At 45.9% G+C, this 26479-nt stretch overlaps 1 protein-coding gene across 3 annotated transcripts in view; it reads left to right on the top strand.

Annotated features, from left to right (window-relative positions):
* Nucleotides 1–1033: 1033 nt before the first annotated feature.
* Nucleotides 1034–26479, top strand: part of CYP39A1 (cytochrome P450 family 39 subfamily A member 1) — a 36380-nt gene continuing 10934 nt past the window's right edge. The window contains exons 1-10 of one of the 3 annotated variants that reach the window (XM_090031126.1): nucleotides 1034–1366; nucleotides 10164–10299; nucleotides 11392–11566; nucleotides 13483–13632; nucleotides 14432–14525; nucleotides 15534–15632; nucleotides 17592–17682; nucleotides 18338–18471; nucleotides 20945–21040; nucleotides 21283–22315. In XM_090031126.1, the coding sequence (XP_089887252.1) occupies nucleotides 1184–1366; nucleotides 10164–10299; nucleotides 11392–11566; nucleotides 13483–13632; nucleotides 14432–14525; nucleotides 15534–15632; nucleotides 17592–17682; nucleotides 18338–18471; nucleotides 20945–21040; nucleotides 21283–21354 (1230 nt within the window). In that variant the 5' untranslated portion in view covers nucleotides 1034–1183 and the 3' untranslated portion in view covers nucleotides 21355–22315. Of the gene's footprint in view, nucleotides 1367–10163; nucleotides 10300–11391; nucleotides 11567–13482; nucleotides 13633–14431; nucleotides 14526–15533; nucleotides 15633–17591; nucleotides 17683–18337; nucleotides 18472–20944; nucleotides 21041–21282; nucleotides 22316–25085; nucleotides 25175–26479 lie in introns of those variants that run through there. The other 2 variants (XM_090031111.1, XM_090031119.1) reach the window with 2 other exon arrangements.

Here is a 26479-nt window from a genome sequence, read left to right as displayed (position 1 = left end):
TAAAGGTTGTCGAACACCTCCCATGTCTATGAAGTTGTCCAGAATAGCTTTAATTCCAGAATAGCTCTAATAGGCATGATTCTGCCTCAAGGACTAGATCAATTTTTGGTTTGGGGGGGTATTTTTAGGATGACAAGACATCCTAGGGTGCTTTGGGATCTTTTTAAGGGTGCTGTGCAGTGCTAGGTATGCAAATACCTACACATGTGTCACAATATAAACCCTGAGATTTCAATTAGGAATACTTAGTGTCAAAAACATTCTGCCCTGTTGTGATCTTTCTGAGTTCTTTCTAACACAAGTATTGCTCTATTATTTCTTCACAGTCAAAAAAACAAGTGATAGCTAAGAGCTGGCTTTGCGTCTAAGAGGGCTGACTACCACTGGAGTAGACGACTTTCTGAGGTCCCTTCCAGCCTTTTTTTTTATAATTCTATAATACGCTTCTACTTTAAGTTACTCATAACTTTTTTTAACTATTTAAGCTGATCATTTCCAGGACCATGTTTGCTTCAGACTGAAGATTTGTAAGAAAAAAAAGTTTCAGCCAGAATGACTGAGGCTGGGAAGTGAGTCACTCCGAGAGAATAGGAGCTTGTAAAAAGTCCTGCCCAGAGGGTTTAACCGCAACCTCGTGCCCTTGTGCACACGTGGGTTTGCAGTCTTAATGTTCTTTTAGCCTTGGTTCTCACATTTAATTAAAACAAATAACCCAGCAGCTGCCCCCTGAGCTTTGCATCAGTTATTCACAGGCATTTGCAGCCTCAGGGTCAGCTCCATCAGCTGCAGCAACAGATGGGTTGTGCCAAGCTTACACGTCTGTTAGGTAACGTCACAGAGCACTGCAGATGAGGGTTGTGGGCAATGTAGTTCTTCTGCCTTGCGTGCCCTTTTCATGCATAAACAGATGATGTCAAATTTTATTAACCTGAGTGGACTTCATGCTTGAATCTCCTGCCAGCACGTCAGATTCTTGTCTCTTTCCCTGTGGCAGGTTGACCTGACTGGCTGTCTGGGGCCTGAGTGTCTCGTTTCCCGGGCAGAGAGCAGCTGGAGGCAGTGGCATGGGAGACAGATTTTGTTGGCTGACCTGGAATAACCTTGGGCAGCGTCGCAGTCTGGAGAACGGAAGCAGCCAGTGTCAGAGCAGTCTGTCGCGCAGCCGCAGCCGGCCCCTTGGAGAATGGATGCAGCTCTCGCTGTCCTGCTGACAGCAGTGCTGACCTTGATTATTGGGAAGCTGGTTTTGTTCCGGCTGAGATGCCCCAACGCCCCACCTTGCATCAGCGGCTGGATCCCGTGGTTTGGAGTGGCATTTCAGTTTGGGAAGGGTCCTCTGGAGTTCATAGAACAAGCCAGAGTCAAGGTAACGATGGGAAGGGTTCATGTGCTACAGTGCCGGCGTGCGCAGGGGACCCCACAGGCCAGTACTGGGGGAAAGAGAAGCTTCAGCATTAAAAGCTCCCACGCAAAATATCTTTACTCTGTTGTTGTATTTATTAAATCATAGAAGCATTGAGATGGAAGAGGTGAAGCGTGGGGCTTGCTGAGCTCTCTTGGAGGTGCTAGTGCGTTCCTCGGTGGGCTCAGTACACAGATACTGAGCGGTACTTCCTGTGCTTCATCCTACTTGAACTCTCTACTTGCAGTTTTGCTTTCTTCACCCATGTCTCGCACTTGAATAGTAGATTAGGTCTGCAAAATGGTCTCTGCTACCCCTTTGCACACAGTCACCATAGTCAGCTGCAAGAGTGCAGACATCACTATCGTGAAATTAGCTCAAATGTCATGAAATGTGAAGCAATGCTAATAATTTCTGTGGCTTTTTTTTTTTTTTTGCATTCTTTCTAAACCTTTCAAGGTTTGTGTTTCTAAACTGTTCTCTTAAACCAGGAGTTTTAGGAACTTGGGGTAAAACACTTCAGGTGAGCAGCTGGACAAGGAACGTGCCTGGGTTCTGCTCTGGCTATTCCAGCTGCCACAATCTCACTGCTCCTGTGGTTAGAAACTTTCTTTGGGTAGCTGCTTTGAATGAAGCAGTGATTGAGCTGAACTAAACTGAATAAACTGAAATGAAGGAATTAGTCTCTCTGCACCAACTGAAGAGGGCACAGCTGTCAGCAGGCCTGTGCTTTCACAGCTTGTGTTTCCAGGGGCTTTGCCAGTGAGTTCCCCTAGTCCAGTAGTTTGATTTTCTTTCAAACTTTGTCAGCAAACAACATACTGCTTGAATATTTTTTTTCTTTAAATGATTTCATAGATCATAAGGTGTTGAAGCCATACTATATTACACTTTCATGTTTAATTCTAATTACATATATTTCAAGTGAAAAATTCTGACTTAAACCCCCACTGATTTTTTTTTTATTAGCCCTATTATACAGGACATGCTGCAATAAAAAAACCTGTAATCTGATCAAGTCATAAAAATTTATAGTAACAGTAAACAATACCAACAACAGAGATTTAACACCATGAGGATATGATCAAACTATTGACATCAATAGGAGTCTTTTCCTTGACCTGAATGGTCTTTGGATGGACCTGGCCTTAAAGTACAAATACAAACAATTAAATCCACACTGAGACCCAGGAAGAGTTCATCTTGATTAGATAAGCAGCCTGAGATAAATGGTCAAAACTGTATCTTATTAAACTCGGCTTCTTTCACAACAGGTTGTCTATAAAGTCCAGATAATTCAAACATAATAATCAACCCTATCCGTGTACATAAATTATGATCTTTTCTTTGCCCATGTCTGTGCTCTAACTGGGAGTAGAAAATCAAGTACAGTTCTAAGGCTATAGATTGTAAGTTAGCTACAAAATCTTTTCTTTGCATAATAACGCTGTTACTTTAAAATAGGACCTGTTGCCAAATGTCAGTGATATGCGTACCAATGTTGTTGCTGGCCCTCTACTTCCTAAGATCTTTGCTGCATGTGGAAACGGAAGCTGTTTTGTCCTCAGAGTTTCTTTGCTCTTTGATGGAGCAGATGCACATGCTGTGTTTTTTGTCATGTACTGTTTAGCGTGAGGCATATGTCCCCTTTTCTCAGCCTGAGGAACTGCAGACCTCCTATGGCCTCCAGCTTCAGGCCAGTGTCCTTTTGCTGACATGGTAGAGATTCAAATGTTTAGCTGTAGAGACTCCCTGGTTCATCACTGACCAAAACTAAGACAAGGCCCACGGAAACTTTACCTTGGTTCGTCCTTGTTTTTATTGTTTCTCTTACCTTAATTAAAAGACATTCAGACTGAAGGTAACATGATGCCCAGAAAATAACATTACTCACTCCCCCTTATACCTGTAAAGTTGATTCAAGAAAGTTGAGAGGCCATGTACACACTACTATTTTTGATATAGGGCATCTATGTGAAGAAACTTCCTACTGGGAGACTGGGAAGCCAGAGTCCTGGTGGAAATGTTATGAAGCCATCTGCATTTTCTGTTCAAATCCAGCTGAGGTCAGTAAGAACTGAAAATCGCTACCAACAGATGATGCCGGTCAACAGATGGTGACTTGAGGGACTTCACCCCGTTCTCAGTGGGCAGGTGTCTGCATCAGCCTTACCTGAATTCTTGAGAAAGAACCCAAGGGCTAACTAGGTCTGGAGACTTCACTTCTCATCTACAAGGTAGCTTGGCCTGATCTTTCATGGGAATATTCAAGCAAGATTTTCTGCCCACTATTTTGCAAAGGCTTGTCATAAACATAGAGGATACCTAAGATTATATTGTCCTTTGATCTCTGTCTGGCACCATTCACAAGCCCTTAACTCGCCTAGCTCACCAGTGCTTTCTTCTGAAATCCAGCTTCCATACTTAGATACCAAAGTAGCTTGAGCTCCATACAGTCTTTAGTGTACTGTGCTCCTCATAGCAGTAACTCTGTAAGGAAAAACCATAGCTCCCAATTCATAGCAATAGCCCTGCAGGGAAAAAACAGAGCTCCCAGTTCCTACTGGCAACTGAAGTGGAGACAGACTAAAGCGCCAGGTCCAAACCCCTCTCATAGGCACTTCTGCTTAGGTGCCTGGCTCAGACCTGTGCACTAGACTTCCCTGCCATCTTTGTATCTGTAACACCTAAAGAGGAGGCAGCTAATTTGGGGCAAAGTACAGCACCTGGGGTAACTCATGGGCAGTCTGGGGCAGCTGGTCAGGACTGCCCTGTGCACTGCTGCCATCTGTCACAACCACAGTGCAGGTTGTTATCTGACTCCCCCAGGGACAGTCCAACCTGTATTACAGTCCCTCTGGCACGGCTGTCTAGTGGACGTGGAGGACCAGGTCTCCATGATCACTCCACCAATACAGCTTCAATTAGATCTAGAACTCATACTGGCAGAAGCCATAACAAAAGTTATGATGCAAGAAACAATAAAGAAACTGCAGTATGATTTATGGGCTAAAAGTGTGCCTAAAACTTAATTAGACAACGCTGATATAGTACAAACAAGATCTAAGAGAGGAAGGGACCCCTCACATCTAAGATACAACATCAAAATAAAGCAAAAGTGAGGCAAAACAAGACACTTCAATTGTGAAAGCAGTGAAAGGTGTGGCAGATGTGGCGAAACACCAAGTCACCATTGTGACAACAATGTCCAGCAATAAATACAGAATGCAGGAGATGCCCCAAAAAAGGGCATTTTGCATAGGAGTGCAGATCATTCAGGATGATGGAAATAATGTAGGAAGGGGAAGTAGCATCAAATGATAATAAGCCTTTGCTACTAGGAACTATTATCCTCAAAAGAAGAATCAAGAACTTTGTACATTGATATCCATCTCAATTGCTGAATCATTACATTCAGACTAGACACTAGAGCTGCAATTACTTCAATCTCTGCTAAAGTTTATAATTAATCCCAGGAGGGAGAGCGGCAAAGGTTAGATTAAATTCTCAGAGGGGCAAGGAAAACAGCATTAAAAGTGTGTGGCCAGTTCAAGAAGAAATTGGAATAAGGAAAATTTTTCTCACAGGCTAAGTGGTACAAGGCTTAACATTTACTGGACTTGCCAGCAATACAGTGATTATTCCTTGTAGAGAATCTGGACTCAATTAATAGCAAAATGCAAACCATACAAGAGATGTATCTTCAGGTTTTCACAGAGTTGAGAGAGCTGCCGGAGGACAGTCTGGCTCAAAAGTTTCCCAAATGTTTGAAACTGTCCAAAATATGGCAAACACATCTAGTGGAGACTCCAGAAACCCTTCTCCGGACAAACAGGATTCATCTTCAGTACATTCCACCTCAACATAAAGAGGATCAACCACCAAAAGGGACAAGGTCAGAGCATGAAAATGAACCTCCTATGCAAGGAAGTCAGTGGGAAGGTTCAGTTAGAGGTGGGAGCTCTAAAGAGGTTAGAACAAGGTCTAGAATACGGTTTCTCAACTGGTGGGATGCATCCCACTGGTGGGACATGAAGGTCCACTAGGTGGGACACAGGTTATGGCGGCAAAACCGGAAGTGCCACAATGGAGACTCCTCCCACCCCCCATCTGCTCATCGACCAATGGGACCAGGATTTTTTGACCTTCTGTACATGGGACATAAGATGCAAAAGGTTGAGGACCACTGGTCTAGAAGACCTCTGTAGAGACTTGACCTTTAGGACATGGATAGACATTACATATAAACTAGCTTTAGTGATCAGAAACTGGTTTAAACCTGTAACAGAACAGATGTTCAGTGCACATCAACCAGTTTGAAAATGCTGAAACTGGTTTAAGATAAACCTGGCTGAATGTAGTATCAGACTTAACTGATTTGGGTCAAACTGGTTTCTGCAATGTAAGTTAAACCAGACTCCCCCAGCATCCCAGCATGCTCTCCCGGGCTGGGCGGGGCTCTCTGCTCCACAGCAGGGCCAGCTCCTCCCCTCTGCTCCCAGGCTACAGCTCCAGGAGAGACTGAAGGCATCTGCTTGGCTTCCCCCTGCTCCCCACCCCCTACTCCCTGCCAAGCAGGGATCCCCTGTCCACTCTGCCTTACACAGACATCTTTCAGCATTAGCTAGCAGGCCACATGCTGGCTATGGTCTGTGGCAGACAGGACCCAGGAAGAATCAACAAGTAGCTGGTAATGTCCCTCTGTTGTTTTCTTAATGGGGTGATAAAACTGAGTTAGGGCTGATAAACACTGTGTTATCAACTCCCTGCTGGGCTGCTGGGGTGGGGGTGGGAACCCTTTCCTAATCAGAGCATCCTTCTGGGGCCTGGCCAAGCCCCCCTCAGCTCAGCACAGAGGAAAGGGAGGGAAGGCTGCTCTAGCACCAGCCCCAACTTCTAGCCTGAGCCACTGCAGGCATGTGCCTGTATTTCTGGGATGTCTGTACAGTTACAAACTGATTCAGTTTAGCAAGGTTATACAACCCTGCAAAGATTTAATCAATTCAGTCTCAGGCTTTTTGAATGTCTGTCCCTAACCTTAGACATCCATTTATCGTTTTAGGTGTAGGTATTGGTTGGTATAGCAGTGTAAATAGTTGTAAGGATTATAGATTGTGGTTAATAAGTTATAATGAGTTGCACTATTATCCTGTTTGTTATAAAGAACGGGAGATGTGAGGCAATTGGTTCTTCAGACTGACTAGGGAGGACCAGAGGGCTGTATAAGGGGCACAAAAATAAAGATCTGACAGCCCTGGAGGCAGAGGCAGATTACAACACACAAGAGATGGCTGCTAGGGCTGTGCAAAACTTCCGTTGCTGATTCGATTAGGTGGAAATTTGGCTTGATTCGGCAGCTGAATCTCCGAATCCATATTGAATCAGGAGACCCTTAATCCCTCTGAATCGAATTGGAACCCTCCGAATCAATTCAGGTCCAAATTGGCTGCAGGTACTCGACCACCTGGGCGACAGCGATCATTGCCTGCTGGAATTCACCATCCAGCGCAAGGTGGCAAAGGCATGCAGTAAGGCAACGGCCCTAGATTTTAGGAGGGCAAACTTCAGCGAGCTAAGGAGAATAGTTAGAGAAGCGCTGAGGTCCAGGAGGGGAGGGGAGCCAGGTGTCCAAGGAGAGTGGTCGCTCCTTAAGGAGATGATCCTCCAAGCCCAAAGGAAGGTAATCCCAACGAGGATCAAAGGGAGCAGGAGAGCACACAAGCCTCCATGGCTCACCAAAAGCATCCGGGAATGTCTCCTTGCTAAAAAGGAGGCTCACACCCAGTGGAAAGAAGGGGTCATCACCAGGGAGGACTATTCTGTAGTTGCTCGGAGATGTAGGGGGGTAGTTAGGAAGGCCAAGGCAGAGATGGAACTGGGACTAGCTTCCCAGATTAAGGACAATAAGCAATCCTTTTTTAAATAGGGGGTAAAAAGAAGGTGCCGGGTAATGTGGGGCCCTTGCGTTGGGAAATTTTGTCGTCACACCAGACGGCAAAGCTAACATGTTTAACGATTTCTTTGCCTCCATCTTCCTAAGTAGGGACCAGAACAGCCACCTCCCTGCTGGGCCCCCCTCGGACCCCGGGGAAGGCACACCTGGGCCACGGGTTAGCGAGGATTTAGTTAGGGAGCTTCTGGAGGGGTTGGACTTATTCAAGTCAGCCGGCCCGGATGATCTCCACCCTAGAGTTCTAAAGGAACTGGCCGAGGTGATTGCAAGTCCCCTGGCACAGCTTTACGAGAACTCATGGTGCTCTGGTGAGGTACCGGAGGACGGAAAGAGGGCCAATGTAGTTCCCATCTTCAAAAAAGGCAGGAAGGAGGACTGGGGAAACTATAGGCCGGTTAGTCTTACCTCGATTCTAGGCAAGCTGTTTGAGAAAATTATGCTGGCACACATCCAGGAGGGGCCAGCAGGGGACTGCATGCTTAGGGGCAACCAACACGGGTTCATCAGTGGCAGGTCCTGTCAGACCAACCTGGTGGCCTTTTACGATCAGATCACCAGATCATTAGATGCAGGGGTAGCAGTGGATACAGTCTTCCTGGACTTCCGGAAGGCTTTCGACACTGTCTCTCAGCCCGTTCTCATTAAGAAACTGGGGGGCTGTGGTGTAGACACCCACACAGTCAAATGGGTCGCCAACTGGCTGGAGTGGATGGGTCCTTCTCAACCTGGAGGGACGTGGGCAGTGGGGTCCCCCAGTCCTTGGGCCCGCACTGTTCAACATCTTCATCAGTGACTTGGACGAGGGGGTAAAAAGCACCCTGTTCAAATTTGCTGATGACACTAAGATGTGGGGGGATGTGGGCACACTGGAAGGATGCAACAGGCTACAATCAGACCTAGACAGGTTACGAGGGTGGGCGGACGAGAATAGGATGGGTTTCAACACAGACAAGCGCAAGGTGATGCACCTCAGGAGGAACAACCAGCACCATACCTACAGGTTGGGGAACTCCCCTCTTGTCAGCACGGAGGCGGAAAAGGATCTGGGTGTCATCATTGACTCCAAGATGAACATGGGCTGGCAGTGTAGGGAAGCAGTCAGGAAGGCCAACTGTACCTTGTCATGCGTCCACAGATGCATCTCGAGCAGGTCCAAAGAGGTGATCTGCCCCCTCTATGCGGCACTGGTCAGGCCGCAGCTGGAGTACTGCGTCCAGTTCTGGGTGCCGCACTTCAGGAGGGATGTGGACAACATGGAGAGGGTCCAGAGGAGGCCACTCGCATGATCAGGGGACACCAGGGCAGGCCCTATGAGGAGAGGCTACGGGACCTGAACCTGTTCAGCCTCCAAAAGAGAAGGCTGAGGGGGGATCTTGTGGCCTGTTATAAACTAGTCAGAGGAGACCAGGAGGCATTGGGGGAGTCACTGTTCCCCCGAGCACCGCCAGGAGTGACCAGGAATAACGGTCACAAGCTGGCAGAGGGTAGGTTTAGGTTTGATATCAGGAGGCGCTCCTTCACGGTCAGGGCGGCTAGGATCTGGAACCAACTTCCAAGAGAAGTGGTGCTGGCTCCTACCCTGGGGGTGTTTAAGAGGAGGTTAGATGCACATCTTGCTGGGGTCGTTTGACCCCAGTGCTCTTTCCTGCCATGGCAGGGGTCGGACTAGATGATCTGCTCAGGTCCCTTCCGACCCTAGAAACTATGAAACTATGAATTCGAAGAGATTCGGAAAGATTCGATGATTCGGACAGGGACACAGCTTTAAATATGTTTTCTACATACCACGAGGTGCCAGGCATCTCGTGAATGCTGTGATGCTGGGGTGGATGGAGCATCCCATGGGGCCGTCGAGGGGGGGGTCCCCAACGCCCATGGCAGCAGACCCGGAAGTGGACCAGAAAGACTTCCGGTCCACTTCCAGGTCCACTGGGGAGCATGCAGGGGCCCCCGCCCCCTGGCTTAGTGACTGATGCCTCCTGAATCTGGGGGGGCACCTGGGGTCCCCCCACGGCCAATTGTCAAGCCTGGGAGGCGTGATGGGGGATGCTCCTGTGGGATGCTCCATCCGCCCCAGCATCGCAGCATTCAAGAGCTGTGCCTGTTACCTCAAGGTATGCAGAAAAAACATAAAGCTGTGTCTATGGCCAAATCAATGATTCTTTGAATCAGCATTGAATCTTCAGATTTGGATTCAGCCACATTGAATCAGGACAGTGATCCAAATCAATTAATTGAATCACTGTCCCCAGTTCGAGCCAAATCCAAATTGAATATGACCCATTTTGCACACCCCTAATGGCTGCATGCATCTCTGTTTCACGCACACCACATCTGGTGAATCATGTTTGCAAATCTAATAGTGTTAACATTTTGTGGCACCCTGCAGCACCCTTGAAAGGATCTCAAGGCACCCCATGGGGCCTTGGCACCTGGGACAAGAATCACTAGCCTAGTGATTAGAGCACTCACTGAGGAAGTAAGAAACCTGGGACTGAGGTCCTCAGCCAGAAAGGACTCATAACCACATCTCCTACTTCCCAGAAAAGTGCCCTAAATACCAGGCCATAGACTAGGCTGAGTGGGGAAAGCATTCATGGGGAAAGGAGAAGTGTGACTGTGGCACAGTGATAAGAGTATTTTCCTAAATCCGGGTTCTGCTCTCTCGCCATTTTCTTGATCTTTCTGTTTGTTAGTTAAATACTGATGTGTTTGCATTTGTTGTATTTGCAGGGTTGCAGCCATGGCCTTGCATCAGATGTATTAGCAATGACACCCTTATCTTTTTTAAATCTTTGTTCATTCCAGTATGGGCCCGTATTCACTGTGTTTGCTCTGGGACATCGCTATACCTTTGTGACTGAGGAAGAAGGGATTGAAGCATTTTTCATGTCTAAGGATGTCAATTTTGAGCAGGCGGTGCAGCAAGCAGTCAAACATACAGGTAAACAATCTCTCATTTCTAAGGGGAACCAAACCTACCTGCCCATCAACACTGAGGACCCTGGTCCAGGGGTCAGCGGCCTTTCAGTCAGGTCCTAAATACACATATTAGTCTTTCAATTTTAGTAGCTGGGCATCAAAAAACACCAAACATCATGAGATTGGTGAAAAAATCAGCACAAGAGTAGAAAAGACATTCTTGCAAATATTTGCCCACATAGGACTTGACTCTGCTGACATACCCTGGGCCAGGTCAAAAATGGCAGCCTGTGTAGATGACAATGGGATCAGGCCCTATTACAAATATAAAAGCATGTAAAACCCCACCAAAACTTCGGTCAGGGGAGGGTCTTAGAATCAACAATTTAATATAACCTTTGAATAAAGAGCCCACAATATTATAAGGAGCAGACAGAACAACAGTCACTGCATACCTGCTGTCCACACCCAGTCCCTACTCTCACCCCCTGGGCTATTGACCATGGTGTATGGGCTCACTCCTGCCGGCAGGGTGATGCTGTTACCATTTGCTGAGGCCCCGGGCTGTGCTCAGGTGGTAGTTTCACTCTCACCCTCCTGCCAGCTTCCACCTGCAAATGCTTCTTAGGGCCCACTGCAGCTGTAGGTGGCACGGATAAAGATAAAATAGCACCCTTGGATTTAGAGCTTTAACACTAAGTACTTGCATTTCACCTAGTGTCTAGTAGGTGAGCATTGCTGACTCTGGAGTAGAGAACATGAAACTCCAGAACATATCTCTTGCCATCACTCATGCAAATCAGGGAGCAATCTCTTGCACGTTTATTACCTGAACGGAAGTTTTATGGGGCAAAAGGAAGGCATTTACAGGGTGAGTAACAGAAGGAAAGATGTGCAGAGAGGAAGTTTACGACCACTGAATCCTTTGGAAGTTCTTAGGGAAGGTTTGTGGGCACAAAAACTCAGGAAGTGTGGATTTTGTCCCTAGACGAGAGAGTAGATTGTGTTCAAACTTGGGTCACATGTCACACAGGAAGGACGCACTTCCACATTTATAATTTACCTTGAATAATTTCCAAAATGTTCTTTTTCTTTTCTTTTTTTGTATTTAAAGTTTCAATTCCTGCAAAAGTCTTTTATAAGAACCGTTACAATCTGTACGTCATGCTGAAAGGTAAAATGGCTCCCCCTAACTTGCACGTATTCATGAAGACTCTCTGTAAAGAACTGCATGAGTTTGTGGAGCAGCTGGGCACAGGGGGAACGGAGGAACTCCGTGATCTGGTAAGGTACGTGGATGCTGCGGTCGAGCTTTGTTGCATGGATGTCCCCATGCTTTGTGATATAAACAGGAGCTGTATCATCATTACTACAAAGTATATGAGCAGAAGCTTTAGGTTGCTGATTACAGCTGTACAAGCCAGTGCCTATCTCACTGTACTGGGTAAGCTAGAGCTGGTAGGTGCAGACCATAAAAATGAGGGGCCTGGATGCCATGAAGAAATATGAGGTATGGATTTGGAGATGACAAAAACAAGCTCTATGCTATGCAAGAGATTTGTAAATAGGCGCTTTAGTTAAGGGTTTATGTGTTTATGAAGATCCTCACTTTAGAATGGGAAGCATCTATTTATGTGGCCTTGAGCAGGATTAGAAATTTCCTTCTTTCATGTTGCTTCTTATGGTTGTAGGGAGCTATCCATGAATATTTGCGAAGATATTTCTTTATCCTTCTCTGGTTGCTCCTATGAAGACCCTTCTCTTGTGAAGCAAAATTGACAGTGGCTAGGCTGCTACTGTGCTGCAGTCAACTGCTGATCATGCTAATTATTACTGTCCTTTTACTCCCACATCTAGCCCCATCTATCTGTTGTCTAGTCTCTCATACTTCATTTGTAAGCTCTCTGGTCCTGAAACCAGTTTTTTCCCTGGGTTTGTACAGCACCCGACACAAAGGACAGAGGCACATTAGGTATTAGTATCATACAAGTAACTGATAATTGATACAGTTGCCTGAGCAGAACCAAATATTTCAACGTGGCAGCATTGCTAAGACAATGCCCTTCCCATCTATGTGGCTGAGGGCATGTGGGCAGGCCTGTGACCCTTTGCATGCTATCCTAATCCAGATTTTATAAAATGAAGTATTCAGATTCAATAGATCAGATATTATTTGTCTAAAACTTAATAAAAATGTGGTTAATAAAATAAAAGTATGGTTAATAAAAATGTGGAGTAACCCAGGACCAACTCCTGAGAGTCTCTACTTGAACATAGGTCATAACAAAAATCGTAAGCCACAGACAAAGTAGATGGACACAGATACATATAATTCATGCTGTTTGTATTTTGTCCTAAAGTATGGGCTAAAAGACTTGGATTGTGTATGGGCTGCAAAATATCTGTCTGGCTGACTCTGATTTGGAATCCATTTGCCCAGAAGGTGGCTCTGTCTTGCATATGTTAGAAAGGCAAATGCGATGAAGTGAAATAGCATCTGGACCTCAGGGGAAAGACGTGCTAGAATTCATAGGCTCGGCGATTCATAGACGTTAGGGGCTAGAAGGAACCTTACTATCTCCTGGTCCTGGAGGAAGTTCACAGAGGATGTGCACACGGTTTGCTAGGTCATTAATAAGTAAGGAGCTTGTGGAGTGAGACGGAGGCAAAAAGAGCATCCTTCCATCCTGTACAATTGTTATGGGGATTGCTATGCAGCTGGAGATGGGATTACATTTTTGGGGGTCCTGGTGCAGCCTCTGGTGAGTGAAGCTCAAGGAAGGTGCCTTCACTAGAATAAGACAGCTGTTTTATGGCAGAGGGATCATCCTGTGCCTCAAGCCGTTCTGTGACCACTGAAGTGAGCAGGTTGTCAATAAGTGACAAAATTCAAACTTGTGCAGAAGGTCCTTGCATCACGCTGGCTCTGTTTTGTAAGAGCTTACGTGAAGCTGGCCTCTATGCACAGCTCGGGAACACCAGCTGCGGTTCCACAGGTAGCTCACAGAGTTATTTGGATGTCAGTAATCAAATGCACCGCATCCTTGCCTGACACCTGCTACAGCAGCTTCCCTGCGGCTCGCTGGTGCGCCAGCTCTGTTGTTGCATGAGTCTACAGGCTGCGCTGTGTTTGAACACGGGCTTCTTCTCACCGAAGTCCCTCCCAGATCTACTTTTCTATGGTTCTGTGGTTTTGTGGTTCTAGGCACATCATGTATCCGGCAGCAGTGAATACCTTGTTTGGAAAAGATACCTGGCCAACGAGCAGGAATGAAATCAGTGAGTTTGAAGAGCATTTCCAGATGTTCGATGAGGACTTTGAATATGCATCTCAGATGCCAGTGTGCTTTTTGAGGTGACAGTTTTTGGGGAGTACCTCTGGCAATCCCATTAAATACTTCTTGCCTGTTATATTATCCATCCTAGAAGCATTTCCCTGGGAAAATGATGTTCTGCTTTTAGCTGCATTCCACCCTTCAGTCAGTCTGATTTCTAGCCATGTGCCTCAAAAAAGATCTACCTGATTCTCCTCTTGCTTACATTTGTATGCCAGTGGCCTCACTAAGGTCAGTGAGATTAAACCCATGTGGAAACCAGTGTGTGAACTTTTTAGTAAAATATATCCTGCTATCCCCCTGATCAAGACTAGTCCTTCAATGTTCAGTACCCAGCTTGAGCTATCTTGGCTTGATTTTTAGCCCTGAGCTTCTAAAATCTCATTGCCTGCCTGCAGAGGGAATTGTGAATACTGAACCGATCCAAAACTCAAACCTTTGCTTTCCCAAGTTGGGCATGCACATTTAGGAGTTTTTCTTGAAAATGTTGGCCTCCGTCTAAAATCTCATAGGAAGCCTGTAGTGCAGCTGGTATTCAAGTCCATGAGTCCTCTCTGTCAGCTCCATGTTCTGACCACAAGCCCATGTGCTTGGTCATTATTGAGCTTCAGAGAGGCTGAGCACCCTGCACTCCTGTTGACTTCAGCTGAGTCCAGACTGCTTACTGTCAGCTCTTTACATCTGCTTGCCAATGGGCTGTGCAGGTGTTTTAAGCACAGCTGGAAAGAAAGCAAGGGGTCCTCCTTCATTAAACTAACGCTGCAATTGTTTCCTCAAGTTTATTTCAAGACATTTCATAATTATTATTTTGCTTCACAGAAACTGGTCTAAATCCAAACAGTGGCTTCTAAAAACATTGGAAAAAGTGACGTCAGCTGCTGCGAGAACCAATCCCTCAAAGAGTGAATCTAAGGTAATCTGTCAGCAGATGAAACATAATGCCAGGGCAACATTGCTATTATCATTGGCATGAAAGAATGAAGAGTATAAGGATAACAGAGCAGGAAATAATGACAAAAATGACTGGGGCCAGCGGGCCAGGGTGTAGAAATGACATTGTTTGCTGCATAATAATCTGACTGTGGTGCAAACACATGACTTACACTTGGTGGCAAGACACTATAGTATGTACTGAGGACAGCTACCTTCAGGGGGGCTGTTTGTTGTAGCTCTTCTAGATATCCATATGATGGATCCACCAGATGAAGGTCTTGAGAGAAAGGCCTATTCAGCACGTCCTGCAGCTGACATTTTAAAACCTTAGCACTTTTAGAAGAGGCCCTGCTGCCAAATGGAAACCTATTCAAATTAAAGTTGAGAAGCTAAGAACCTATTTTAAGACTTAATCTTACTGTAACTTATTAAAACATTTAAATAAAAATATTCAAGCGGTTCATATTTGTTGCCAAAGTTTTCAAGAAAGCTACTTTGGTGGAAGTCACTGATAGTGCTGAAGTGCTAAACTAGCTTTGGACCAGTGAGACAGGGAGTGTATTTTCTGTGTTTCATTTTATTCATCTGTTTCGGTGCCATTCCCGGTGCATTCAGAGTTGAGGAACTGAGTGGGAGTTGAAAGAGCAGGAAAGCTTGTTTCCTTCTTCAGTTTATGGCTATAAATGGCGTGTGAGCAGTTCCGACCTGCTAGTTGTAAAAGCTTGAGCCCTGTGATAGGCAAGCCTAGGCGTTGAGGAAGCTTGGAAGTGGTGCAGCCATCTCTCGTTAGCCCCTACCTTGGCATGAATTTCACCATCTGTGGAAAGCTCCTGTCCGTTACTTTGTGACTGAAGGCTATTGGTATTTAGCATTTCTTTTATGTGAAAAACTGGGGGAATTCTCTTCCTGACCTCTAGCAAACCATTCCATGACGCACACCAAGTTACGTGTGCAAGTATACACATATTCATTCTTTTATTTATAACAGACAGTGCTGCAACACCTGCTGGACACTTTGCCTGATAAACATTTCGCTCCCAATTACAGTCTACTGCTGCTCTGGGCTTCTCAAGCAAATGCTGTCCCTGTGAGTATGTTGGATGTGGGAACATGTTCTTTCCTCTTCATTTTGTTGCAGCGAAGTAGGAACAGAATGCAGTCATATAAGAAAGTGATTCATGTGGCTGTATAAGGGGAAACAAATCTGAGCACCAAGAAGTTAGTGACTGGGCTTGCAAAAGGAGCAAACATCCTTGGCTTGAAATGGCCCAGACAGATGAAGCAAGTGATGCTTTAGGAAAAAGAGAGATTGTTTTCGTTTGAGAATGTTTCTCCCCAGATATATCTACATTCAGTAGTTTCTAATGTAGACAATACAAGAGGAAGGCAAAGAGCTATCTTTAGGGGGGACAACTAGAAGGACAGCTTTATGAAATCATGTATATGTATATGTATTCTTACATATGTGACCCAAAACTGAATACAGTGCTCTTGGTGCGGCCTCACCACATGTAGTAGAATGGAATAATTACTTCCTGTGTCCTCCAGAAGATACCTTAGGATGACACTTGTGTTTGTTGCAGAAACATCACACTGTTGATTATACTTACTTTAAAGTTCACTATAATGCCCAGATTATTTTCTGCTGTATGGCAACAAATCAGTTCTTCCCAATTTTATCTACGCATGATTGATTTTTTTTTCCTGTCTAAGGGTAGTAATTTGTGCCCATCTTGACTGAATTTCATCTGATTTTTTTGATCATTTTTAATTATAATCTTGTCCTCCAAATTGCTTGCAAAACCTCCCACATTGGGGTTATCTGCACATTTTATGAACGTACTTTATTTCACCATCTGTGTGGTTAATAAAAATGTGAAATAGGACCAAAACCAGAACCAACTCCTGACAGCCTCTATTTGAAACGTCCTTCCAGTCTGACATCAAAACGATTGCAAACTATTTTTTCAGAATGGGTTTTCAACTAGTGGTGCACCCACCTTACAGTGAGCAACATCACTGAAACCATCTCCCTCTAGTTTGCTGCTGATATCATCATATAAAACTAGTTCTAAAACCTCATCATACCATATCTACTGCTTCCCCTTTACCCGCTAAGCCAGTTACCATGTCAGAGAAAGAAACTTGTTCTTGACAGACTCATGCTGGCAGTTTCTTATATTTCTATAGATTAATCAATCATTTTTTCTTTCAAAATATGGAAGTTAGGCTGAGAAGTCTATAATACCTTGGATCATCCTTTTTAAAACTAGATACCATTTTCATGGAACAGCAAGGAGAGGATTCTGGATTATTGGCCTGTATCCTACCTTACGAGATCAGAGAATACATACTCAATAACAAAATTATTGTTAGTTGTCCAGAAATTGAACACATCACTCCCTGCTGCTGAATCAGCCCATCCCAAATCATTAAATGATAATTCGCCCCTACCCCCCATGGTATAGATGGAATTTACCACGGGCTTATTATTCGGCATAGAGAGGGAAGAGAAAGACATTTTCTTAGCTGTTCACAGCTCTTCGCTCATACATACTCTACAGAGTTTGAAAGCTTCACTGCAACAACAAAGTTTTTTTTTTCCTCATATCTTCTGGAGACAAGGAGATTTTGCTAGTTGAGAACAAGTGTGCTTAGATAAAGTCAGATCTGTTGTCTGTGCTTTGCATCAGTGGCAGTTTCTCACTTAGATTTCTGAGTGGGCAAAAGCAGTGAGGTTAAACTATATCACCATCGACAGTGGTTCTTTTACACATGAATTATGTCTCTTACGTTAGAAAAAATATGTAGGTCAGGATGCTTAGGTATCTCTGAAACTAACTGCAAACAACCCGCAGCATAGCTGTAGCAATGCCTGGCACATACTACACTGTGACGAACATCATGAATGGTGACGTCTTCTGGGGACATTCTCCAGAGACCTTTAAATATGAAAACGGTTGAACACAGATTGAAGCTTTCTCACTCAAGACCATCACAAGTGTTAATGCTATTCCTGAGTTCATTTCTTTCGGTCTCCTCTTAGGTAGCATTCTGGACCCTTGTTTTCATAATATCCCACCCCGATATCTACAAGAAGATCATGGAGGACATCGTTTCTGTTTTTGGCAACGCAGGTAATAAGTGACTAGCATTCTGGAACAGGTTATTAGAAATCAGTTTACTTTGCGTTTCTACCCCATTGGGTGCAAGGGCCCAAGCTAGAACCAGGTTCCTACCCCCGGAGCAGCAGGCATCTCACTGAGCCACACACCCTCTACTTTGCTCTCTTTCTCCCAGCCCTACATATTTCATTTTCTTGGCTTCCCTCAGAGCATCAGCTTCAGAAGAGGCACTGGATAATACCTAACCTGTGGCCTGGTGGTTAGAGCACTGTGCTGGCAAGTCAGGGATGCTTGTCCGACTTCCTACGGGCACAGGGAGAACGCAGAACCTGCATCTCCTGCTTCCTGGACAAGTGTTGGGACTAAAACATGTGAAAAGCTTCCTTTCCCCATGAGTCATGGCTTTTGGTTCAGTTACCTTTTCATGACCTGTGAATCCGCAACAGGCACATGCACATAGCAGTACACCCAACCAAAGTATGGCCCATTTCTCTTGCTGAGTGTACTTGCACACTTGAACATCCACACTGCAGGGGTAATTGAATCACAACCGGTAAGTGCCAAAAGTGCCATTTATAAGGCTCAGAAATGCCATTTAGGTGTACAAACAGGCCATAGGATTCCTCCTTAGTGTCTTTTTCATGGCTTATTTCTTATAATACAACAGGCAAAGACAAGATTGAAATATCTCAGGATGACCTTAAGAAGCTTCCCTTAATTAAGTGGTGTGTTCTGGAAGCCATACGCCTCAGGTCTCCAGGTGCCATCACAAAGAAAGTGATGAATCCAATAAAAATTCAGGTGAGATTTATTTTTACAAGGACCTTTCAGTACCTGGTAATCCTTCTGGCAGTGACTGTCCCCAAAGTACCTGGATGTAGGTAATTAAGAATACAGAACCCTCAAGCCTTATTTAGATAACCCTTTTTAAATACATACATTAAGAACGTAAGAATTGCCATTTACTGGCTCAGAACATAGCTCTATCTTGCCCAGTATCCTCTGCCACTCAGGCGCCCTCTACACATTGCAGGTATCACACAATTAACTCTTTAATTGTGCAGTTACCTGGAAACCAGCTACACACGCAAAGTATCACAGAATTATAGAAAATGAGGGTTGCAAGGGACCTCTGGAGGTCATCTAATTCAACCCCCTGCTCAAAGCAGGACTGCCCCCAACTCCAGCCAGGGCTTTGTCAAGCTGGGCCATAAAAACCTCCAAGGATGGAGATTTCACCACCTCTAAGCTACCCATTCCAGTGCTTCCCGACAGTCCTAGTGAAAAAGATCACCCTTTGGATCCACCCTTCAGGTAACTGAAGGCTGCTATAAAATCCCCCCTCAGCCTTCTCTTCTGCAGACTAAATAAACCCAGTTCCCTCAGCCTCTCCTCAGAAGCCATGGGCCCCAGCCCCCAAACCATTTTCATTGCCCTCTTCTGGACTCTCTCCAATTTGTCCACATCCTTTCTGTGGGGTGGGAGAAGGGAAAGCAAAACTGGACTCAGATGTAGCCTCACCAGTGCAGAATAGAGGGGAATCCCTTAATCTGACGGTAATGCTCCTACTAATGCAGCCCGGTATGCTGTTAGCCTTCTTGGCAACAAGGGTGCACTTTTGATGCATATTCAGCTTACTGTCCACTGCAACTTTTCTGCAGAGCTGCTGCTTAGCCAGCTGGTCCCAGCCTGTCCCAGTGCATAGGATTGTTCTGTCCCAAGTGCAGGACTTTGCACTTGTCCTTGTTGAACCCCATGAGATTTCTTTTGGTCCAGTCCTCCAATTAATCTAGGTCACTCTGAATCCCAGCCCTACCCTCCAGCATATCTACCACTCCCCACAGCTTGGTGTCATCTGTGAAGTACCTGTCACACAATAAAAACCTCCAGTCAGCTATAAACTTAGACCTCAAAAATGTGTATTAACTTTATAGCCGTTTGCTATTGAACTTTAATTTGCACAATATAGCAAAATCTCCCCTGTGGCTATGAGCCCTGTTAGCTGATGAGGCTCCCAGCTGCAGGGATGCACCATGCCCAGCCAGGGTTGGGAGTCCCATAACTGAGGAGACTTTCAGCCCCAGCAGCTGCCATTCTGGGTCCCGGCAGCACAGGAACCCAGGGTCCTGCAGTGGTAGACACTGGGTACCAGGATCCAGCTGAGTCCTGGCAGCCAGGGGCATGCAGCTTCCCTGAGGGTACGTGAAACCCCTGGGGCTGGGGGATCGCGGCAGCCCCAGCTCTGCTTAGGACTAAGTCAAGAATGGCCTTTCCTCTCTTAGGTTCTAGGGCCAACTCTTCCAGGAAGCAATCTTTTATAACTTCAAGAAATGTGGTCTCTGCATCCCGGCTTGATATTAGATTGACCCGGTCTGTTTGTGGATAGTTGAAGTCCCCCATTATTACTGTGCTTTCTGCTGTTGCAGCTTCCTCAACCACATTAGCATTTATAGCTCACTGCTGCTGTGGAACATCAAGACCCTTAAAAAAGGAAGTAGTTCATTAACACCTGTGGAAGGAAGAGTTTAGAAGGAATTAGGTAGATTTTAATGAACCAAGAATTCAGTTGATGCTCTCACTGCTGCCTGGACAGAAATGCTGCCATGGTCAGGAAGCTGGTTTTAAACTTTGGATGGAACAGGAATCGAAGGTGGGACATGAAAGCGCACCAGTGCCCCTCTACCCTCCTCTGGATCTGCTCCAGCCCACTACTTCAGACAGTGAGGGTGCAATAATGGGGTAGAAAGTAAGGGTGGAGAGAGCAATAGCGGACAGGTAGTAGCGAGTAGGTTGTGTGTAGGCAAAGAGGGGACTGGCAGCTTTTCCCCAGTCCCACTCTTTGCCCCTACTTGTGCCCCCCACCCCAGCCTTGGGTCCCTGCCCTCCTTCCCCTGAGACAGGGAGCAGTGGGGGCCTGAGGTTGGGAGGGAAGAACAGCAGGAGTTGCAGAGGCAGCAGCAGTGGCTCTGGCCCCAAGCCAGGCTTGAGCCCAGAGCCAGAGCTGTAGCAACTGCCTGCCCCCGCCACCTCACATTTTATTCCAAGATAAGGATTTTCTTCCCCTTATCTTAAAATTTACTTGGCATCAAGTAAATACAGTAATAATGACACAACAAAATGATATCACACACTTAAACTCCCGTACTGGCTTCACTAGTCCTCCAGCAAGACCTTTTGTTGGTGAACCAGAAAGACTCAGGATGGAAAGTTTTGGGAGCACCCAGCTGAACATGCAGTTCTGTTTCTTTGCTTCAGAGTATTTTCTCCTTCTTAGAATTTCACCATCCCAGCTGGCGACATGCTGATGATTTCTCCGTATTGGTTGCACAGGAATCCAAAGTATTTTCCTGACCCTGATATGTTCAAACCCGTAAGTTGTCAGGTGACATTTTTATGTTTCTCTTTTTACATACTTCAGACCAAAACATATTGTGAAAAAACACACATTCTTTTAAGATGGCTTAAAGTTGCATGTTTATAAAAGCCTTCCCTCTAGCAAGTCCTCTTGCCTATTTAAAAGCACTATTAGCAGCTTGTGCCTGTTTTGAACCATAATTGTCCTCTCTGATTAAGTAAAAAACATCACATTTTAAGTGTTACTTGTTTTCATAGGTCACAGCCCTCACTGAATCTTTCTGGCTGGAAAGTCACCAGAGACCTGTGTTTGGATCCCACCATGCTTGACCTATGCACTCTGAATTGCCCGTTCCTCCTGGCAGACTCCAGCACAAAGAACCTTGTTTGCCTATGTCCTTGGACCAATATGGCTACAACCTGCACCCCTGCTATTTACCATGGCTCTCAAGGCTGGAGCTCAGGGAAAGAGTGTGCTTACCCTACCAGAGAATTGGGAAATTCAGCACTGGGGGCAGCTTAACCACAAGGTCCCACTCCCAGAGTCTGTGAGCACAAAGCAGATGAGAGAAAACAAAGAAAGACAGAGCTGGAGTCTGTCCAGGACAAGGGGAGATGTTGGTTGGGGAGTAAAGCGATGATCCATCCTTGGTCTGCTGTATGGTGCTCCATGCTATATACAGACAGACTAAGGCTTTTATGTATAATATGCAATGCTGGTTTCCAACTCACTAAGTAGCAGCGGTTGGGGGGTCCCTGTTGCCTGGGGCTCTATTTAGTTTAGCTTCCCTCATTTTGCCTCATGACTTCAGCTGTTGCTTCAAGCCCCTCTGCCATCCAGAAATAAAACATCTGCTTGTTGTTCATTCATATATACTGCACAACCTCATTACCAAGCACCATGTGTACAACTGCCCCCAACTTTTAACAATCCCAACAGCAAGAAGCTTTGTTTTTATTTTTGCAGTGCAGAAAACTGACTAGTCTTATTATAGCAAACAGCATCTGTTAATTAATTGTGCTCTCAGTGTCACAGGAATTCATTTTAATGTTACTGTATGAAACCCTGTGAATAAGGAAAATAATCAGCCATATTAGTTTTCCTTGGTCTGTTAATTCTGCGACACTGTCTCACTTGTGTCAGGTCTCAGGTTTCCTCCCCAGAGCCCTATAAGCTCCAAGACAAGGGCAAGGCAAAACAAGCAGGTAGAAGAATACACTCCCCTTAAGAAGACCTCAGGGAAGGGGTAGTCCCAAGGAAATTAATGAGGCCCTTGCACCAAGACCTCAGTTCAGCAAACCACATCTCTAGAACAGGGGTAGGTGAAATATGGCCTGCGGGCCAGATCTGGCCCACCAAAAGATTTTATGTGGTCCACCACAGGTCCCTTGGCCCTGCCCAGCCCAGGCCTTGACACATGTGGCCAGTCCCACTGCCCCAGGGACATAGCAGAGCTGTGGCGGTGTGGTGGCCGCCCTCAGCTTCCCAGTAGCTCTGGTGGTGGCAGCTCCCTCCAGCTGTCACTGCCACTGCCAGACCCAGCCCCGCTGCCCAAGCACTCCAGCCCATCCACCCTGAGCCCACTGCGGTGCTGGATGGAGCGGGCAGGTGGGTGGGTGGGCTCTCCACGGAGAATGGCCCAGGACCCTCACGTCAGGGCGTGCTTGGCTGGGCATATGGGAAGAGAGCGCAGGCAGGCAGGAAGCAGCAGATGGGAGTGGGATGGACAGGTGGGGCTGGGCCCAGGATTGCAGGGCGGTGACAGCGTGGGGCTGAGGCCCAGGGCGGAGCGGCGATCTACTCTCCGCATGTCCCTGTGATGAACGCCGGATCCACAGGTAGGGGCGTTCAGGAAGCTGATCATGTCTCTGCCCTGGGCCCCAGCCCTGACCCTGTGCTTTCACCACCCCATGATCCCACCCATTTCACTCCCAGGTGCCACTCCGCGACTACCCATAGCCCCATCCCATCCACCCAACTGATCGAGTGTGCCTGCCAGTGAGGGTCCCAGGCCAGTCTCCGTGGAGAATCCACCCGCCGGCCTGCCCGCGGTGTCTGGTGCAGGGTGGACACACCCCGGCTGGATAGGATCAATTGCATCCACCCAGAGTCTGCCCCCAGCTGCTTTGCTTCATTTCCTCTTCCTCATTATAAAATCCAGCCCCAGGAGGACTTCCTTGGCTACACTCAAACTGTTTTGGTTGTTGGCTGAAGGGGGAATACTCATACCCCCATCCTTGAATGTTAGGCTAGGTCATAGTTCTCAGCTGTGGTGCTGCAGGACCCAGGAATGCTTTGAGATAGTTTCAAAGATACCAGGCAGTGCGAGCACTGTTAGGCGTGCCAACACGATTCACATGATAACCCTAGAAATTTCAAATAGGAATCCATAACGTTAAAAACATTCTGCTTCTGTTGTGGTCTTTCCAAGTTAGAAAAAATATAGACATTTGGGCTGAAAGGGACCCTGGAGGATCATTGAGTCCAGCCCCCTGTCCCATGGGCAGGAAGTCAGCAGGGATCATAGGATCCCAGCAAGATAAGCATCCAAATGTGTGTTGAAGGTGTTCAAAGTGGGTGCTTGAACCGCATCCAGTGGCAATCTATTCCAAACCTTGGGGGCTCGAACAGTGAAGAAGTTCTTCCTTATGTCTAGCCTGAATCAGTCGCAGTGGAGTTTGTGACTGTTCGATCTTGTTATCCCTTGGGGCGCTCTGGTGAACAGACATTCCCCCAGATCCTGATGAGCACTCCTAAAACTTATAGGTGGCCACCAGATCACCCCTGAGCCTGCGCTTTTCCAAGCTGAAGAGTCCCATGGCTCTCAGCCTGTCATTGTAAGGTCTGTTTTCCTGACCTCTGATCACACACATAGCTCTCCTCTGCACCCTCTCAAGCTTCTCCACATCCTTTTTGAATTGTGGAGCCCAAAACTGGACGCAGTACGCCAGCTGCGGCCTCACCAAAGCCGAGTACAGCGGGAGAATGACATCCTGGGATTTGCTTGAGAAGCATCTATGGCTGCAAGCCAGCGTTTTGCTCTATTTACTAGCCGCAGCATCACACTGAAGGCTCATGTTCATCTTGTGATCAACCATCACCCCCAAATCCCTTTCATCTGTAGAGCTAACCAGCGTAGCACTGCCGAGCCTATAAGGATGCTGCAGGTTTCTCCTCCCGAGGTGGAGAACCTGGCATTTTTCGGTGTTGAACACCATCGGGTTCTCATCCGCACATTTCCTGAGCCTGTCAAGATCTGCCTGGATCACCCTCCCATCCTCAAGTGCGGATGCTTTACCCCAGAGTTTGGGGTCATCAGCAAACTTGGCCAGTCTACTTCTGACACCAAACTCCACTTGAGTTTTTTGCCTCAGGTTTAAAAAGGTGGAGAACCCCTGGACCGGGTGGACATTCTGAGTTCAAATGCTTATAATAGCTAGTTGCCCATTTACTGGCTCAGCATCTAGCCCTTATTCACACCAAAATCCATTTTTATCTGGGAACTCATTCATTGCTGCTTTAATTTGGAGGCCAGATGAGAGAAAAGAAAGAATAATGTGTAATCTGTTTGTGCTAATATTTTGGGGCACTTTGAGAAGTCTAGGCATGAGTAGTTTGTTTTGTCTGGCTTTATACAGTAATTAAATAAGAGCTGGGTTCACAGGATACATGTACTTTGAATCTTTTTTTATTTGAAAAGGGATAGATTTTTGTTTGTTTGTTTTTTAAGAGCACTTAAACACCAAAAACTATGCTAACTGTGCTGAGCAGGATTTGGAAATTATTGGTGAGTTGGGTACCTAAAGCACTTAGGAAAGTCCCAATACCTGCATTTTTAGCTGCCTGAATATGCTACTCCCCCCCCCACCTTCCCGTCTTTAAAGATGTGCTTGATTAAATCACCTCATTTACAAATCTAGATTCTAGCAGCAACAGGGAAAATGGCATCGGTTGAGTTTCATGTGCAAGGTGGCTATCCAGAGTTATTTTTAGCCTGGAAAAATAAAGTTTAAGATTATTTATATGAAGCTGGTGGGAAAAAAATGTTTTCTTCCCACAGGATCGCTGGAAAGCAGCAAATTTAGAGAAGAATGCTTTCTTGGACAACTTTGTGCCGTTCGGAGGAGGGAATCATCAGTGTCCGGGAAGGTCAGTGAAACAGATGGATTGATTTATTCTTACGCTATGCAGAGAACAGCTCAGCTTGGCTACTCTTACTTGATCTCAAAATGTATTTTCACTAGTTTATTTTTATGCAGGTGACCAGTGTTCGGTTCTCTTTGGGTCTCATCTCGGTCAGCTTGAGAACGGGTTTCACTTAAAGAAAAGGAGATTAAGCCCTTAGTTCTGAGATAAATAAAGCAAGACTATGCAGTTAAGGCTTTTACACTAAGCAAGACTGATGCTGGCCTTCCTCTGTTGTTCTCAACAGCATCTTTTATCCCTGAAAAGTTATTCCAGGCACAAAATGTGCTAGTTTATGCAGATGACATGAGAGGGCCATAAATCATCTCTGTGCTTAAACTAAAAGACTTTTCTTCAGAACAAAACTTCTCTCATCCCCCAGGACATTAGACACTAGGCTCCTTGCTCAGTTAAATCATGTCACTGCCCTCTTTGAATCTTGTAACTGGTTCCCAGGAGTTTAGATTTCTTGTCCTTGCTTTTAGGGCATGTGGAGCTACGTCTCAGATCTCCTCCCCTATTGCATTCCCCTTGACTCCTTCAATAACACTAGCCTTGATGCCTCCTTCCTACCCACTGCTGCTTTCCATGCTTCCTCCATTCATGGAACAACCCCCTGGTTCCACGGAGTATGCAGCCCATCACTTCCCTAGTCACATACCTTCTCAAAAGCTCACTTCCAGAGGTCTTCAGCCACTAACTTGATATTGTGCAGGAATAAGAGGACCAGGACCTTTGTGATTTTAACTTACCACCACATGCCCCTGCTTAACAACCTGACTAGCAGAGAACCATAGACTCATAGAAAGTGAGGGTTGCAAGGGACTCAGGAGGTCACAGCTAGTGCAACCCCCTGCTCAAAGCAGGACCATCCCCAACTAAATCATCCCAGCCAGGACTTTGTCAAGCTGGGCCTTTAAAACAAGCCTAGAGAAATGGTGGAATCTCCATCCTTGGTAATCCATTTCAGTGCTTCACAACTGTCCTATTAAGAGTTTTTCTTAATATCCAACCTAAACTTCCCTTGCTGCAAGTTATAAGAGGGTAAGTTTACTTAAAAAAGGTTTTTTCATTGCTTCCTGTCTTACCAGCATCTTCTCATATAATCATTCACAAACTCGGCAGCCCAGAATGCTCCATTCTCTCTGACATTGGCATCATCACAGAGGGAGTTTTTGGCTATGCTGACTCTGTTTTCTTCCTATATACCACTGGAACTGCCATCTATTTGAAAGACACCAAAGATTTCTGAAACAAACTGGACGCCAT

The sequence above is a fragment of the Crocodylus siamensis genome, chromosome 1, assembly GCF_052110815.1.
Source record: "Crocodylus siamensis isolate JL-2025a chromosome 1, ASM5211081v1, whole genome shotgun sequence".
Lineage (NCBI taxonomy): Eukaryota > Metazoa > Chordata > Crocodylia > Crocodylidae > Crocodylus > Crocodylus siamensis.
The sequence above is the reverse complement of the archived record's forward strand: the minus strand, read 5'-3'. Positions and strand labels throughout refer to the sequence as shown.